The sequence below is a fragment of the Rhineura floridana genome, chromosome 1 (assembly GCF_030035675.1).
Source record: "Rhineura floridana isolate rRhiFlo1 chromosome 1, rRhiFlo1.hap2, whole genome shotgun sequence".
Lineage (NCBI taxonomy): Eukaryota > Metazoa > Chordata > Lepidosauria > Squamata > Rhineuridae > Rhineura > Rhineura floridana.
The window spans coordinates 78,739,508-78,757,812 of record NC_084480.1 but is presented as its reverse complement, the minus strand read 5'-3'; the positions used below and the strand labels follow the sequence as shown (position 1 = coordinate 78,757,812).

At 41.0% G+C, this 18,305-nt stretch overlaps 1 protein-coding gene across 2 annotated transcripts in view; it reads left to right on the top strand.

Annotated features, from left to right (window-relative positions):
• DTWD2 (DTW domain containing 2) overlaps positions 1-18,305 on the top strand; it is a 165,963-nt gene that overhangs the window by 75,494 nt on the left and 72,164 nt on the right. For both annotated transcript variants that reach the window (XR_009762349.1, XM_061624609.1), the window contains exons 3-4: positions 2,675-2,769; positions 15,261-15,450. Coding sequence is in view for 1 of the 2 variants with exons in the window: in XM_061624609.1 (XP_061480593.1) it covers positions 2,675-2,769; positions 15,261-15,450 (285 nt within the window). In the remaining variant the exon portion in view is untranslated. The remainder of the gene's footprint in view (positions 1-2,674; positions 2,770-15,260; positions 15,451-18,305) is intronic.

Sequence of the window (18,305 nt, the reverse complement as noted above, 5' to 3'; positions counted from 1 at the left end):
GCATTCTCCGTTTCTCAGCTTCCCATTCTTACTTGCTAATGTAATTTTTTTCTCCTTGCAAGTATGAAAGTTCTTACTGGCTCTGTTAATATAACCTTTTTAATAATTTGGTTCTTTCCACAAATGTCAAGGGGAAATTTTGCTCTGTCTAAGGATCTGTATCAAAGAGCTTTTGCTGACTGCACATATAAATAAATATATATGCTTTTCAAACTAGATTCTTCAGATGCCAGATCAAGTGAGGACCAGTTTAAAAGGACACTTTGTGACAATCTCTCTCTCTCCTTTTGAAAGTACTTCAGGATTTTTTAGGGAGCAATACAACCCCCTGGTGGGCAGCTGTGGGGTTAATATAGCAGCAGAGTCACTGCCGCATCTGGAGCCCTGCCACTCGCACTGGCCAGGATGGAAGGGGGAGTAGGACAATCATGTATTTTTGCAGCACCCACTGGGTAAACCTGGCCAAAGGGAAACGTCTGCCTTATCCAAACCCCCTCCAGTGCAGTGGATTGGGAGTTTGGATTGCATTGCCTGATTCAGTGAAGTCATAACAACTAGGTCAAGCTGGTAGGAAGCAGCGCATGTATAGTTCTCAGCCAGCCTCTCATCCAGGTGTTGACTAGACCCAGAGCTGCTTAGCTTCTGCAAGTTGATGGCCTCACGTGCCTTTAGACCATACCATGCCCTGAGACCATAGATGTGTCTGAAGCAATTTTCTTGTGATTGCTCTTTGCTTCTGTGACAGGAAAAACAGTGTAGTTTACTACAAACTTTGCTTCATTGTAGGTTTTTTGATTGCTTGTTTTGAGATATTTCAGAACTTAAGTGTGAAATTTAGAGGTAACTTTCCTTCCCAACAGCTGGAAATACCTATGTAATATAATGACATCTGATTATTATGTCACATTCATATCAGAGGTCTTCTAGGTTCTTCTTCCTATCTCTCAAAGTAGATATTGGTAATGTTATTCTGAATTAGTTTTTAGAGACTATTTTTTTTCTTTAACTAGACCTGAGCTGACAGTTGCTTTCAGTGCATTGCAGCCAATACACAGTACTATAGTGATTTTAAATTGCTCGGTATAGTGGCTATTTCTGCATGATGAGCCGTTCATGTGCAACAACTCACCATGTGAATCGGGCAATTTTCTCCACCCCACTGCACATGTCCAGAAAAGAGTCTGAAATGGCATGGAGGAAACTGCACATCTACATTGTGAACTGCTGCATACAAATAGCTCATGACTGCAGACCTCAGCTACATAGTGCTATTTTAATGCGGCTTCTACATGGCAGCCATACCATGTGCTGAATCTTTCATAAAACTACATGTGTACAAGTTGCACTGCAAGTTTCCTCAGTAGTTCTGGGACATGAACATGTGTGATTAGGATTAGGGCTTTAATTTAGTTATTAAATTTCAGAAAGTCTAATAATCCTTTCTTGGAACAGTTTTTCAGGAGAAAAGCCACATCTATTCAAACCATGGTAGAATGCATAGCTGTCCATATATTTTCAGTCATTCATCATTTTGTATGTCTACCATATCTCCTAATTGACACACATTGACTGCTGCAAGCTATGAAGAGTATACATGCAAATACTATAAATCAGTGGTTCCCAACCTGGGGGCCCGGACCAGTAAAGAAGTAATCCAGAGGGGCCCGTGAACAGTAAAGAAATGAATTATTTATTAATTTTTTTAAAAAGTCGTCACTCCTTCTACATTGTCTGCATTCCACTGCCGCTGCAGATGACACCTCCCCCTTGCTCCAAACGAGAGGGGAGGCCTTTTGCTGAAGCGCCAGAGCTTCTTTCAGGCGCACTAAGGGCAGGCATCTGCCTATAAAATACATGGCAGATGCCAAAGGAGGCTGAGGGTGGAGCTACCAGGAAGAAGAGGGGATTACTATCACTGATTCCCATCTCCTTGCATTGCCGCTACTGGCAACACCCTTACTTAGAATGAGAGGAGAGGGCTTTTTGTGAAGCAAAAAGAAGCAAGCCTGCAAAGAAAGGCTGCTTTGCCCCTTCCTTCCTGGCAGCCAGCCTACCTCCCTGGGGGGAGGGGGTCACAATTTTTTTCCAGCTTATAAAGGGGGTCCCGTGCTCATAAAGGTTGGGAACCACTGCTATACATGAATGATATAGATATAGAAATATTTGTTTGTTTATTTATTTATTTATATCCCACCCTTCCTCCCAGTCAAATATGTATTAGTTTCTTTTCTGATTACCTTTGTTTTCTTACTTTGCAAATTTTCAAGTTCAGGTATATCTTTGCTTGGTAATCGGTTGAACAGAATTGTTTGGGGATAGGTGTATCATTATTTTGTCAAGGGATATTGGTTTCTGTAAGTTTGCTTCCTTTTTTCATGATCCCAAAAGTTGTTTTCAGGTTTATAATACTTGCAGTGCATCTCACTTTTGAACTTCGTGCAGTGATTTCAAGATTTCTTTTATTACGGTAGTGGTGGTGGTTTCACCAGTCATTCATTACTGTAATTATGTTGGTTGATCATTCCTAAGCCCTGCATCTGGACATATATTGTGTATGTATGTTTTTGACTGGGATTATGTACTTTGTTTCCTAATAGTAAGAATTTCAAAGCAAATGGTGAACTATTATGACATAAGAAATATTTTTTTGTTTTTATAACCATATGAATTAAAGGAAAGTAGAGTACTACGGACAGTACCTCTTCTGGCTGCTTGTCTACCTGAAGACAAATGTAAAGTCTTGATTGGTCGACGCTTCAGTGAAGACAGGTAAGGAGCATTAATTTCCATTTCTCATATGAGCAGTTATTCAAAACCACTGAATGCTTTGTGTTAACTGGTTCAGTGTTTTACAGTGCACACATTCACAATTAAGGTGAAATAGGCTAATGTTCCAACCTGCCAAAACACAAAACAAATTCTAAACAGACCCAAGCAAATAGCAATTCGCATTGCTTCTTTTTACGTATCCCAGATCCATAAATCTACCTCTCTCTCCATACCTATTTATCTACTATATGAATTTCTTCAAATCTACTTTGCTATATACAGCGCTTTGCAAAAGTAGTCAGACCCCTGACCAATGCTCTCATATTACTGAATTACAAATGGTACACTGTAATTTTGTTCTGTATGATATTTTATTTTGAAATACTGAAACTCAAAATCAATTATTGCAAGGTGATCTTGGTTTTATGTTGGGAAATGTTTGTAAGAAACATAAACAACTGAAACATGTTGCTTGCATAAGTATTCAACCCATTAATATTTAGTAGAGCCAGCTTTCGCTGCAATAACAGTTTTAAATCTTTTGGGGTAGGTATGTACCAGCTTTGCACACAGTGTTGGAGGGATTTTGGCCCATTCTTCTTGGGAGATTCTCTTCAGGTCGTTCAGATTGGTTGGACGTCACTTGTGTACAGCAATTTTCAAAGAGCACCACATATTCCCAATGGGATTGAGATCAGGACTTTGACTGGTTCACTGTAGGACATTCATCTTTTTGTTCTTGAGGCACTCCAGTGTTGCTTTGGCCTTGTGCTTGGGATCATTGTCCTGCTGAAAAATGAATGTCCGCCAAAGCTTCAGTTTTTTAGTGGACTGAAGCAGGTTCTCTTGCAGTATTTCCCTGTCTTTTGCTCCATCCATTCGTCCTTCGATTTTAACAAGATGCCCAGTCCCTGCTGATGAGAAGCATCCCCACAGCATGATGCTGCCACCACCATACTTCACTGTAGGGAAGGTGTGTCTTGAGGCATGGGCAGTGTTAGGTTTGTGCCACACGTAGCCAAAAAAGTCTATCTTGGTTTCATCTGACTACAAAACCTTTTCCCACATCGCAGCTGTAGCACTCATGTTTTCTGGCAGACTCCAGACATACTTTCAGATGGTACTTTTTGAGTAATGGCTTCTTTCTTGCCACCCTCCCATACAGGCCAGTGTTATGCAGAGCTCTTGATGTGGTTGACTGGTGCACTGTTACTCCACTCCCAGCCACTGAACTCTGTAGCTCCTTCAAAGGGATTGTTGGTCTTGCTGTGGCTTCTCTCACAAGTCTCCTTCTTGTCCGAGTGCTGAGTTTTGAGGGATGGCCTTTTCTTGGCAGTGCCTGCGTGGTGTGATGCAGCTTCCACTTCCTGATTATTGATCCAACTGTACTCACTGGGATATCCAAACACTTGGATACTATTTTGTACCCTATGCATGTATCTATGCATTTGTATTATGTCATCTCTCACTTCTGTAGAATTCTCTTTGGTCTTCATTTTCCACAGCCTAACCAATGATCCTTCAACAGTGGGGTATTTATCCTGACAATGTGACAACAACTTTAATGGTTCACAGATGGAGGCCAATGGTAAGGCATTTGTACCCTCGATAGGGCAATTTCTTTCATCTGTAAACTGGGAGCTTCCACAGCACAGGGGTTGAATACTTACGTCAGCAACATCTTTCAGTTGTTTATGTTTCTTACAAACATTTCCCAACATAAAACCAATGTCACCTTACAATAATTGATTTTGAGTTTCAATGTTTCAAAATAAAATATCATACAGAATGAAATGACAATGTACCATTTGTAATTCAGGAATATGAGCATTGGTCAGGGGTCTGATTACTTTTGCAAGGCACTGTATCTTCTCTGTCCAGGCAATTAATGGTGCCTCATGTAAATGTGGGTTTCTCTTCCATCTTCTGTGTTTGCATCTAGCATAAGTCTTAACTGGCTTTCTGTCAATTCTGTGTCAATTCCAATCTTCTAGTCACATCTTCCCTTACTCTGGTCTATCTGTTATCATCTGGTAGTCTTCTGTGCAGGATGCTCATCATTTCTCTTTTCTCTAGGACCTAGCACATGATTTATGTTGAAGGAACTATAAATACAAGAATTAGTATTAGTAACTTCTAAACTCGATGTAAAGGCATCTCAAACCTTTTTTTGAAACTACTATGCGGACTCTCAAGTGTCTAGCTATTACCTCATAAGAGACCTTACATTGTGTCTTGCCATTGTGTCTATTGGGTTCTCCACCAGTTTGGTATCTGTACTTTATACCTCCTTTCTGGCTCCTTGGTAATTGGCCCTCTTAGCCATCTTCAGAACAGCCTGGGCTTTGCACTAGTCTCTTTTGTCATTTGCTGGCATTCTGTCTTTAGTGAAGTTCCAGCTCAGTTTATTCTACTTCCATCCAGCTACTCACACTCCCTAGTCAGTCACTATTGAGCGAATTGCCACCTCAGGGATTCTGCCACTCTGAGTCATAACCACTGAATTGCTTAAGGATTGGATATGTGTGTTCAAGGATTGGAGATGATAAATATGATGGCATGAGGGGGGAAATAAGATATTTTTAGAAGTACAGAGAAATGAAATAAAATACACCTCAGCCCAAAGGGATAGTAAAGTAGCATAAAATGCATCTAGAGATCAAGTCTCAGATTTCATAGCATGTCTGCTATTGCTCAGTATAATATCCTGGCAGAAATCTTTTCAAAGAAATGCTATTAAATTCATAACACAGGAGGGGGAACAAGCAATTTATCTATTTACCGTCATCTTAATTTAAAGTATGCCGTAAATAAATAAAGCTATAGCCTGTAATGTATAATGCTTTATTTAATCATTGTTATGTATTTTTGGCTAAGTGCTTGTTCTACTAATCATCATGAATGTTCTAATGAAGTAATGAAACTCTTACTCTGGGATTTATTCTCTTTTAAGAATTTTTTTACAATCTATTCTTTAATTATTAATACTATTTCAGTTCAACAGTAGAAGATCCTAATACTCTAAAACAAATATTACCAGCAAATTAGTAAAAAAAATAATCAATTTTGCCAGCCAAAAAGTTATTTTATTGGAATTTTTAGGATGGTTTTGCACTTGCTTGAGCATTCTTTTGTGTTAACTCTTTGACATTCATTTCTTAATTCTATCAAAGTTATGCAGTTGTTTTTAAACATAGCTAAAATAAGCCCAGGCTGCTTTTTGTTTAGTGATCTCTTTTACTGATCTGTATTCCACTCCCTAAGATCCTCCGTGGCGCAGAGTGGTAAGTGGCGGTAACGCAGCCGAAGCTCTGCTCACAGCCAGAGTTCGATTCCAACGGAAGGAGGAAGTCGAATCTCTGGTAAAAGGGGTCAAGGTCCACTCAGCCTTCCATCCATCCATGGTCAGTAAAATGAGTACCCGGCATATGCTGGGGGGTAAAGAAAGGCCGGGGAAGGAACTGGCAATCCCACCCCATATATACGGTCTGCCTAGTAAACGTTGCAATACATCACCCTAAGAGTCGGAAACGACTCGCACTATAAGTGCGGGGACACCTTTACCTTTATTCCACTCCCATGTTATTTTAGCTCTTTCTTTTTTTAGCTTTTTTCAAACACCTTCAGTTTTAATTTAAATGTAAAGATATATATATTAAATATAAATATATATTAAAATGTAATGGATAATTAAGAAGTGTTTTTGGAAGCAGAAACTTATGTAAAACCAATCTGAGGAATTACCTATAAACTTTCAGCACTGTGACAGGTCAGTGATCAGCTGAAATAAAACAAAAATGCATTAGTAGCTATGGGAAACCTACTCCTCCTTCAAGTAAATACAGTAATACCTCAGTTAATGAAGTACATGCTTTCCTGGACATTACTTCTTTAACAGAAGCATGTAGGAATAACATGAAAAGAATAGGGATAGGTTCCTACATCACAAAAAAAAGAGCAGATCAACATGTTTCAACAAACTGTTTATTCAGAACTAGCAATATCCATGTGTGAAATGAAACAATCAGTCAAGTAAACCTTGCATAAGTAAACAAAAACATTTTGAACCTTCTACAGACCACTTGAAGGCTTCTTCCAAATTGCATCCAGGGATGCCCGCCTTGCCTTTTTTCTTTTATCATGTAGCATCTTACAGCAACAATATAAACCTTTGATCACAGTTCTCCTCCCTGTACAGCTTTGCTCAAACTCAGGATCTTTTACTGATAGAACCTTAGACATTTAAGTGGTGCTCTCTCTCTCTCTCTCTCTCTGTGCCATCCTCCCCTACACTTGAGCAATCATCCACACACACCCTCACCACCTTGTGCGCTCTCTCTCTCTCTCTCTGTGCCATCCTCCCCTACACTTGAGCAATCATCCACACACACCCTCACCACCTTGTGCTCTCTCTCTCTCTCTCTCTCTCTCTCTCTCTCTCCCCCCCGCACGCGCTATCCTCCCCTATACATAAACAGGAAATGGAGGAGGATGGGGATGCTGATTTGAGTATGTAGTAGGGGAAAATGAGAATGTAGCAGCCTGACTTCAAGTTGCTGCAGCCTGACTTCAAGTTGCTGCAGGTCTTGGGATAGTCAGGAACTGAGAAAGAACTGTGCATTGCTCATATAAAGGCTTCTTCGTAGCCATTTCTCTTTCTTCCCTCCCCCTGCTTATTTCTCTTCCATGAAGTATGGGTGTGTGTGTGTGTGTAAATCTCAATCAAACTGTGGTCACTGGCAACTATTTTTCTTCCAGCACAGCAGTTGAGCTGCTTCTACACATACACACACATACACACACTCATGGAGAGAGGGGAACTGAGACAGAAAGGGGGAGAGGGTTTGGAGCTTCATTGCACTGGGCTGAGGGGGAGGCAAAAGAAGGATGCATTCATCAGAGGAGGAGGAGGAGGAGGAGGAGGAGGAGGAGAAATTAACCAGCCTGGTCTCTTTGCTAACCATGGTTGCAACATACTCATCCCATTCCTTTCCCTCCCTCCCTCTCTTTGTCTGTCTGTCTGTCTGTCTCTCAGCTACCACAAAGGAGGACTGATTGACTGTGGCTGTTCTAGGCGCCTCTCACGCGTGGCTGGAATTGCGGTCCTCCTGGGTCAGGCAGGCTTGTCCGCAGTAAACAGCACTTCTGGGGCATCAGAAGCACAGTTTACTGCAGAGGTGCCTGCACCATTTGGCAAGGAATGCGATTCCAGCCACGTGTGAGGGAGATGCCTGCAGCAGCAGCAACCGCCACCGCAATCCAGCAGGCAAGGAGCTATATTCTGACCTTGTCAGAGTGTGCACCCCTTTCCTGGAGGATTTGTTAAGTGAGGTATTACTGTTTAAAGTGTGGTGTAAGCTTACTTTTATTAACTGTTATATGTATCATTTGCATTGTGATAGTCCAGTTTGTTCAGTCACACTGAAATTAAGCACTTCTGCATTGCAGACATGAAAATCTTATAGCCATCCCCACTAAAAAATCTTAGGAGTGACGGTTTTGAGACAGCTGGGTTCCAAATAACCATATCAGTAAAACAGAGCTTATTGGAGTGGCTAACGTCACACACATACACTCACACACTGCCATATTTGCTGTTGGCCAACCGTCACAGGGCCACATGCCAGTGTTGGGTATGACCAAAGCAAAATATATGGCCATATGTGTGCCTGTTCTCTCTCTTGGACACAGACACGCATAGACACCCCTCCCAACTGCTCATCTGTCAATTCATGGTGATCTGAAAAGCTACCAACTTGCCATCAATGGCAGTATGGATGAAAGAGAGAGGAGAGATGCCTTGTTCAGCCCCAGTGTTGCCACCACCTATTTTGCCACAGGCAATTTGGAACTGGGGCTGGAGGGCATGGCAAATTACCTGGTGGGCTTGATCCAGTCCATGGGGTGCCAGTTCTCAAGTCCTAGTTTAAATAAATAGTGAAGATTAACTTCTAAGAGCTTGCCAAGGCTCAGAGCAGCAACACAATTTTTGCCTTTTTATCCCCTTCCCGCATAGAAAATGGGGGGGGGAGAGACACCATAATAAGCATACCCTTATAGAATCAACATCTCAGTATTGTGTGCCACTGTGGCAGAGATCTCTCTGACTAGTTCTTAGGGTCATTGTTGGTGTATCAAGAAAATCAGGTGGACATCAAATATTTAGAAAAATAGAACAAAATCTTTGTAAAGATTCCTAGCTCAAACAGTTGACGTAGTGTCCAATATGAGATGAAGGCTACAATCTCCAAACATACTTCCTAGGGAGCAAGACCCATTGATCACAGTGGAGCGTGGATCTAAATAAATTTGCTTAGGATTGTACAGTACATAAGAACACAAAGGGAGCCATACTGGATCAGACCAAAGACCCATCTAGCCCATTATCCTGTTCTTATAGTAGCCAAGCAGATGCATGTGAGAAGCCCACAAGCAGGATCTGAATGCAACACTACTCTCCCCACTTGTGATTCCTTCCTAGCAACTCAGTAGTGAGAGGGGCATTCCATCTGATGCTGGAGGCTAGTAGCCACTGATAGCTTTATCCCTATGAATTTGTCTAATGTCTTTTTAAAGCCATTCAAGTCGCTGTCACTAGCCTCAAGGCAGCAAATTCCATAGATTAACTATGTGCTGAGTAACAAAGTACTTTCTTTTGTCCCTCCTGAATATTTTAATATTAAGTTTAATCAGACAGCCCCTAGTTCTTGAATTACAAGAGAAAGAGAAAAACTTTGTCTATGCACTTTCTCCACACTGCATCTTACACACCTCTATCATGCCTTCTCTTACTCGCCTTTTTTCTAAATTAAAAAGACCAAACTGTTGCAACCTTTCTTCATAGGGGAGTTGCTCCACCCCTTTGATCATTTTGGTTGGCCTTTTTTGAATTTTTTTCAGCTCTGCAATATCCTTTTTGACATTATGCAACCAGAACTATACAGTATTCCAAGTGTAGCCACACCATAGATTTAAATAATGGCATTATCTCATATTCATGGTTTTATTTTCAGTTCCATTCCTAATGATCCCTAACATGAAATCCACGTTTTTCACAGCTGCTTCGCACTGGGTCATCGTCTTCATCAAGGTATCCACTACAGTCCCAAGGTCTCTTTCTGGTCAGTCAGCATCAGTTCAGACCTCATTAGTGTGTATGTGAAGTTAGGATTTTTTTTACCCCCATGTGCATTACTGTATACTTGCTTACATTGAATCACATTTGTCATTTTAATGACCATTCTTCCAATCTGAAGAAATCATTTTGGAGCTCCGCACAATCTCTCTTTGTTTTAAGCACCCTGAACATTTTTATATAATCTGCAAGCCTGGCTAACTTTCTGCTCACCACAGGTGTGTAGTGAAACAAACTTTTGAACTTCAGGATGCATTGAGAGCAAGGTTAAACATCATTTGCTGTGGAACCTTGAAAGATATATGGATTGAGTTGTATTGTCTCTGTCCTGGCTCCCAACCAAGAAGCAGAAAGGATTCCGGAAACTGGATTTTTCTGCATGAAAGAAATCAGTACAGGAATGCAGCATCATACTCTAGGCATATATCAGGATACAGGAACGCACTGGGCTTAACTCAGGATACCACGGTGGCAGTGGTAAATACCAATTGTCACAATGGAGAATCACAAGCACTGTGAAGCTTATATATCAGAGAAGGACAGGGACTGCACTCTTCGGATAAATTTTCTGTCTTTCTAGCAGTTTTTGCTAAGCGTAAGCTCTTTTAAGGAGCTGATAGTAACTTCTTGAGCTGAAGCTGCCATCTGCCCTTCATTCATGACCTTGGGGGAAAAGAAGCCAGTAACTCCGACTGGCCACTTTCGCTTTGCTCCTTAGCTAGATTTGAACGGGATGCCAAGGTATCTTTATCTTTGGATGGCTCCAACAGGAGTGGGAGGGGCTTCTGGGCTGTTCTCAACTATTCAAATAGCAGGCTCAGAGAACTCTGAAAATCCTTCCCCTTTGTGTCCTGATTCCCTTCAGCAGAACTGACAATCAATCCCCTGTCTAAATTCTGTACCTCACTCTTCTTCCTCGCATTCCTGCCACAGGTTCTCCTTGATAAATGCATTCTATGTGGCATTCTAAGCTACAGGGAAACATGTGATTCTATATAATAAAAATATGGCTTCCAAAAGGGAAAAAATTTAAAATTTAACCTGTCAAGTTCCTTTTCAAAAAATCCCTAGACTGCGTACAAACGACTGTATGCATTTTTAAATAACTCTTCTGCTGATTTGTCAGCAAAATGATCTGGTTTCTTATCAATTTTGCCACAAGATACCATCCAGAAAAGGACCATCTATACCCATGGCCTTTGCACCAAGATCATCTTAAGATTCCATCCTACAGGTGTTGGTACTGTCTAAGGCAGGACACGTGGCAAATGGGGAAATGTCTTATTACTTGTGGCATCCTGCATATGGGATTCTTTCCCCCAGGAGGCTCATCTGGCCTCCCACTTATAGAGATGTGGTTTTGGCACCCAGGAAATACCTTTTTTTATTTTATGGGCTTTTTATCATAAGAAATTGTATCCTACTATGTTTGGTGTGGGTTTTTTTTACAAAAAATCTTGCTCCATTGTTGATTGATGTTCTGTTATATATTTATTGTTTTATATCTTTTGTGTGTGTGTGTGAACCACCCTGAAAATCCATTCAAAACAAAATGGGGATGTGTGAAAATTCACAGGGGCTACCCATCTTGCAATCCTTTCTTTGACCATTGAGAGTTTACTTCCCTTTGTAGCTGAAACAGTTGGGGCAGTCGGGCTCCAAGGATGCCCAATTTTTCCCATTTTTTGGCTGCGAAGGGGCAACCACTATCTTGATTATGAGGTTGGGGAATTGAGTTCCAAGGATGAATATCCAGCTACAATTTCCACTTGTTTGGGGATTGTTTTAGCAGAGAAGCAAAACCTCATTTTGCCATTGGAAGAATTTTGGCAGGGGTAGGAGCCTTTTTGCCTCGACAGACCTGACCCTTATCTGTCCCCACCACTGTAGGCTGACTTTGACTGGCGGATAGGGATAACCCACCTGTCAAAGTCCTTCCCACTTGCTTCCCAAGTGCACCACAGCCAGCTGGTTGTCAGGGGCCTGGGAACCACAGCACAAGGGGCTTTGCCAGCCCTGTTTGCTAGCATTGAGTATATTGCTGGCAGAGCTGCTTTCTGCAGGGATCTGCTGTGCAATCAAGTTCCCCATGGGTAACTCAGCTGAGCATCCTATCCAGCTGCAGCTCTACCTGCCCCACACCATATGGTATCAGATGTGGGGCAGGTGGGTGGCTTGGGGTAAACAGCCTTGCAGACCCGATTGGGATCCCTGCCTATGAGCCAGAGGTTCCCAACCCCTGGATTTTGGGGTGGGGTGATTTGGGCCCTGAGAGCATGAAACAAGAGGGCACATGTGCTCTGAGCTCAGTTGTCCCAACCCTCATGATTGTTTCCTTTGTCCTAGCAGACAATGGCCAGGGCTCATGCACGTGTCAGATATCAGAAGCCGAGATTTATGGCTTTGAGAGGGAATAAATTTTAAAAAAATCTTGTTAATTTAACTTTTTTTGCTATGAAAATATGTACCTTTGGAGATTGAAAATACAAAAGAATGAAGTGTGTGTCTGTATATGGAGACCAAGTAAGCACCAGTTCCGTGAGGGAATTTCTTTTTAGCTTTTTATATCTGCTAACAATTATGAAAAGTCACAATACCTTTTCAAAACCATTTATTTTTAGTAATGCTGAATCCTGAGAGGCTTGAAAATGTTGGAACTGAAGTACTTTTACCTGAGTCAAAGCTTTCATTTTGCTCTCAGTTTGCATTGACGCAGCTGCCAGTCTTTTTCCCCCAGCCTCTTTGAAGCAGCTAAGGCTCAGTAGGAAAGGTAGTTCTTCATAAGAAAAACATATTTGTATATAGAATGCAACTTTTATTTTTTTCATGATTGACACCAAGATGTATGATCTTTAAAGATCTGACTCTGATCTGGAGGAGAGGGGAATGTTGAGTTTTGAGGGTTTCCCCTCATGATTCCTTGAGTCTTGGGGGCTTCAAAGAGGATGCAGCTACTCTGAAATGGAAGATACTATTAAAGTGCCTGCTGCTCTTTGGTACAGCAGTATCCTTATTTTAAGCTTTGTTTCAGAACTGAATGGTAGTCTCCTGCAGATTCAGTCCTCCATAAACTGATACTGCAGGACAGAAATTGGGTTGAATTAAGTAACCTATATGTTAGGCTCACGCAAGTCAGGCAAATACTTTCTTTGATTTTATGTTTAATATTTTTGTTTGATTGAATCTGGGCTGGTTGTTCTTTTGGAATCTCTCCCAACTCAGTGATTCTATAGCTATAAGAATGGGATCTGCAGCAGAGGACAACTGCTAAAATGATCAAACCAGTTTCTTTTGTTAAGTAAGTAGCCCTGGCCAGTTCTGTTATGTATCTCTTTCTAATGTAAGCTAGGGTCAGCAGCAGACAGCATGGTGGGGCAGCAGTGCTCACCTGACCTCCAAACAGGAAAGTTGCTGCTGCTTTTTGGGAGGCGCGAGGTGGTGGGGAAGTCAGCATAGTGCATGTACACCAGTTGGGCCAAACTGGGGCTTCAGCTGCTGCATTTGTACTACTCTGACCTCTCCGGTGCCTTGCCCCTCTCCCTCCCAGTAAGCAACAGCAACTCAGGTGTCAGGAGTTCAGCTGATCACTCCACCTGCCACTCCATCTGCTACTGGCAAGGGCTATAAATTGCTACAGAACCTGAATTGCTAGAGACACTTCTAGAAGGTAAGGCAAGGCATGCCTTTCTCCTCCTCTCCTGTAGCTGGAAGTGGAGTCATCAAGCCATGTTGGTCTGTGGCAGCAAAGCTTTGTGGTCTGTTTCATCAGATACTTGAAGATTATCCAGAGTTGACAGATACATACATGGTGTAGACAAAAAAATGTAAACAGCAAGGTCAGGGGGTGAAAATGCAGGGGTGGGGAAACAGATTGCAGCCATTGTGTTCAAGCATAAATGCATGTAAAATAGGCATCGTAAACTTTCACAAAGCAGTGTTGATGAGAAAACAGACATCCTGGCATTGATATGAATTAACAATTCAACATTAAACTGTCCATTGTTCCTAAATCTAAGAGCTGAATGAAGCCGTGTGGTCCCTTTATAGGAATCACCCCGCAATGTCCATACATGGTTCTTGCTGTTTCTGAAGGAATGAAACTGTTCTACCATTTTGGTTGGTTTCTTCTTTTTTAAAGGGACTTTTCTAACCGAAAAGGTTTAAACTTTACAACAGGGTTGAAAGTTCAGCCCAGGAATTTGGTAGTTAAAAGTATATGAAACTTGAAGATTTGGGGCAGGGGAAGATGTTAGGAGAAATTGAAATTAAACCAGGGTTTTGCTTCTCTGCAAATGGAACCTGCTGGACATTGAAAAATACAGTCTAATTTAGGTTTGGCTGGATGAGTTTGACTCTTATTTTTATTAAGCTCAAATAGAGAATTGTTCAGAATGTTTTTAAAATACATGTTTCTTTAAGAGCATACCTGTAGGGTATGCTTTAAGTTGGATTTCTGCATTGAGTCAGGGTTGGATTTGATGGCCTTATAGGCCCCTTCCAACTGTGCTGTTATATGATTCTATGGAGCTGCCTTCTACTGAGTCAGACCATTGGTCCTTCTAGTTCAGTATTGTCTACACTAACTGACAGCGTCTCTCCCTCTGGGAGTCTCTCCCAACCCTATCTGGAGATGCCTGGGATGTTCTGCAAGCAAGGCAGATGTTCTGCCACTGAGCTGTGATCCTTCCCCATCTTTTCCCAAAAGTTGTTACCTTAAAAAACCTTAAGTAAAAACTATATTTGGATTTAAATTGCCACGCTCCATGCCTAATTGTCTTCTGACTCTAGCCAGTATGGAGAGTTGGCTAGGGCAATTATGAAACATTCCTAAGATTAAAGGGCTCTTTAGTGAAGGCAGCCAAGGAAAAAATATATCTGCTTGCTGCAGCAGTGAAGACAATAAAAAGGAGGGTTTTGGTTAGCTGTTTTGCTTGCCTCCCTTGCCTAGAGGCCTGTGCCATCATGCTGTCCACAACACACCACCATTGTCTTGCGTCCATAAGCTAACAGTTCTCTGTAATGTCATCTACCAAGTAAACGAGAGCACAACCCACCCACCATATTCTTTTCCCATGCATTTCCTTGAGAGTAAATGGTGTTGGATGGGAAAAGGTGGAATTAATTTTGATTATAGATAAGTAGTTTCATTCAGCTGGATGAAAAACAACTGCAGATTCCTAAGCCACGTGTTAATATGTATGTTATCCAGATTTTATCAATGTGGATTCTTAGAATCCATGTGTCCTGAGGTGAAATGGAATAGCAGGATGGAAAAAGATGAGCCACTTAAACATTTTTACTCACACAAAAACAGCCCCACAAACTAACAGAAGTCACTTTCTCAATGTTTATGTAGGTACCCTGAGTTAGCATCTGTGTGCAGACATTCAAATGCATTAATATTATATCCGGGAGCTGGAGCAACAAATTTGGAAGAAGTCGACTTGAGCTCACCTGATCCTTACGTGATAATTATTATTGATGGGACATGGAGTCAGGCCAAAGATATATTCTTTAAGAACCCCCTTTTTCGAATACCTAAACAGGTAAGATTTAACACTCTGACATTAAAGTGTGTGTGTGTGTGTGTGTTTGAGTCAGCTTCCTGTGTAAACTTGCAAACACTTGCAACACAGCATTTGCACATACTTTTTATTACATATTCAGTGTGGGAAATGGCACCCTCAAGTACTCATCCACATAGTGTTTGTATGGGGCATCTATTAGTTTCTTTCCTTGTTATTTTAAATCAGTTTCTTTTGTTTAAATAAAATCTTTCACTAGTGCCCACCGTCCTTGAAGGGAACCTTTGTGAACGTTTCCAGAATATGGAAGATAACAGAGTTACTGTTTCTGTTTTCTTAGAAAGAAAATATCTGGGAATTGTATCTTTCTTCCTGAGAAGTGACATATGAATAAATGCTAATTTCATAGTAATTTTCATAACATGTTCCTTACACAAGTTTTGCATTGAAGAAGACTGTTCCCTGGGAAAAGAGACTGATTGTTAAACCACTCTGAGAATTGCAGTACTGTGAGGCTTCTCCTATTATTATTATTATTATTTATTACATTTTTATACCGCCCCACTAGCATAGCTCTCTGGGCGGTGTACAACAAAGCAATACAAATATATACAATAAAATCCAATAATAACATACAAAAAAAATACAAAAAGCTAAAAACAATTACAACACATTTTAAAACTGAATTAAGTTAGATTAAAAGCCTCAGAAAAGAGGAAGGTTTTAACTTGGTGCCGAAAGGATAACAATGTCAGCGCCAAGCGCACCTCATCGGGGAGACTGTTCCACAGTTCGGGGGCCACCACTGAGAAGGCCCTAGTTCTTGTTACCACCCTCTGAGCTTCTCTATGAGTCGGAACTCAGAGGAGGGCCTTCGATGTAGAACGCAGTGTACGGGCAGGTTCGTATCAACTCCCGGGATCCTTAATAAACTACAGTTCCCAGGATTCTTTGGGACAGCCATGACTGTTTAAAGTGGTTTGGTACTACTTTAAATGTATAGTGCTGACGAGACCCGTAAGGGAGCATTATGTGTGTTAGCTTTATTTGTGGATGGCTCAATGGGGCTAATGCTATTGGTGAAAAGCAAATTTCTATTGTTTACATTTCCACATCCAAGCTGAAGCAATCCACAATGTTCAGCTAGGAAAATATAATGTTCAGTTAGGAGCAAAACAGAAGAATCAGAAATTTTAGTGTAATGTGCACATGGAAGGTAATTTGTTGTTGTTACATGCCTTCAAGTCAGCAACCTCCAGTAGCATCTGTTATAAAACACCCTGTTCAGATCTTGTAAGTTCAAGTTTATGGCTTCCTTTATGTAATCAATCCATCTCTTATTTAGCCTTCCTCTTTTTCTACTCCCTTCTGTTTTTCCCAGCATTATTGTCTTTTCTAGTTAATCATTTCTTCTCATGACGTGTCCAAAGTATGATAACCTCAGTTTCATCATTTTAGCTTCTAGTGGTAGTTCTGGTTTAATTTGTTCCAACACCCAATTATTTGTCTTTTTTGCAGTCCATGGTATGTGCAAGCTCTCCTCCAACACCACATTTCAGATAATAATAATAATATAATAATAATAAACTTTAATTTGTTAGTCGCCTATCTGTCCAATTTTTGGACACTCTTGGCGACTTACAGCAGCAACAAATACAATATACAATTCAATAAATACATTACACACTACAATAAATAACGATATTCATCAATTTAAAACTAGCATCAAAACATCAGTTAAAACATTACAACTAATTTAGCTCGAATTCCTGTAGGCCTGCCTGAAGAGCCAGGTCTTTAATGCTCGTGGAATGCTCATCAGGGAGGAGGCATGTCGAAGATCATAGGGGAGGGAATTCCAGAGGGTGGGAGCCACTACTGAGAACGCCCTCTCTCTGGTCTGCACCAGCCGAGCTGTTTTGGCCGGTGGGACCGAGAGGAGATCCTGCGTGGCTGATCTTGTAAGGCGGCTCAATTGGTGATACTGGAGGCGGTCCTTTAGATAAACCAGGATGAGTTGATTTTTCTCTTATCCACTTTTTTCACTGTCCAACTTTCACATCCATACATAGAGATCGGGAATACCATGGTCTGAATGATCCTGACTTTAGTGTTCAGTGATACATCTTTGCATCTGAGGACCTTTTCTAGTTCTCTCATAGCTGCCCTCGCCAGTCCTAGCCTTCTTCTAATTTCTTGACTATTGTTTCCATTTTGGTTAATATCTGTGCCAAGGTATTGATAATCCTTGACAAGTTCAATGTCCTCATTGTTTAAAGTTACATAAATCTTCTGTTGTCATTACTTTATTCTTCTTGATGTTCACCTGTAGTTTTGCTTGTGTGCTTTCCTCTTTAACTTTCATTGACATTCGTTTCAAATCATTATTGGTTTCTGCCAGTAGTATGGTATCATCTGATTATCTTAAATTATTGATATTTCTCCCTCCAATTTTCATACCTCCTTCATCTTGGTCCAATCCCGCTTTCCATATGATATGTTCTGCATATACATTAAACAAACAGGGTGATAAAATAACCCATCTCACACTCTTTCCGATTGGGAACCAATTGGTTTCTCCATATTCTGTCCTTACAGTAGCCTCTTGTCCAGAGTATAGGTGGTGCAACAGGACAATCAGATGCTGTGGCACCCCCATTTCTTTCAAAGCATTCCATAGTTTTCCATGATCTACACAATCAAGGGCTTTGCTGTAAGCACAGGGTGATTTTCGTCTGAAATTCCTTGGTCCGTTCCATTATCCGTACCTCTTCCTTTTCTAAATCCAGCTTGGACATCTGGCATTTTTTGCTCCATATCTGGTAAGAGCCTTTCTTGTAGAATCTTGAGCATTAGTTTACTTGCATGGGATATTA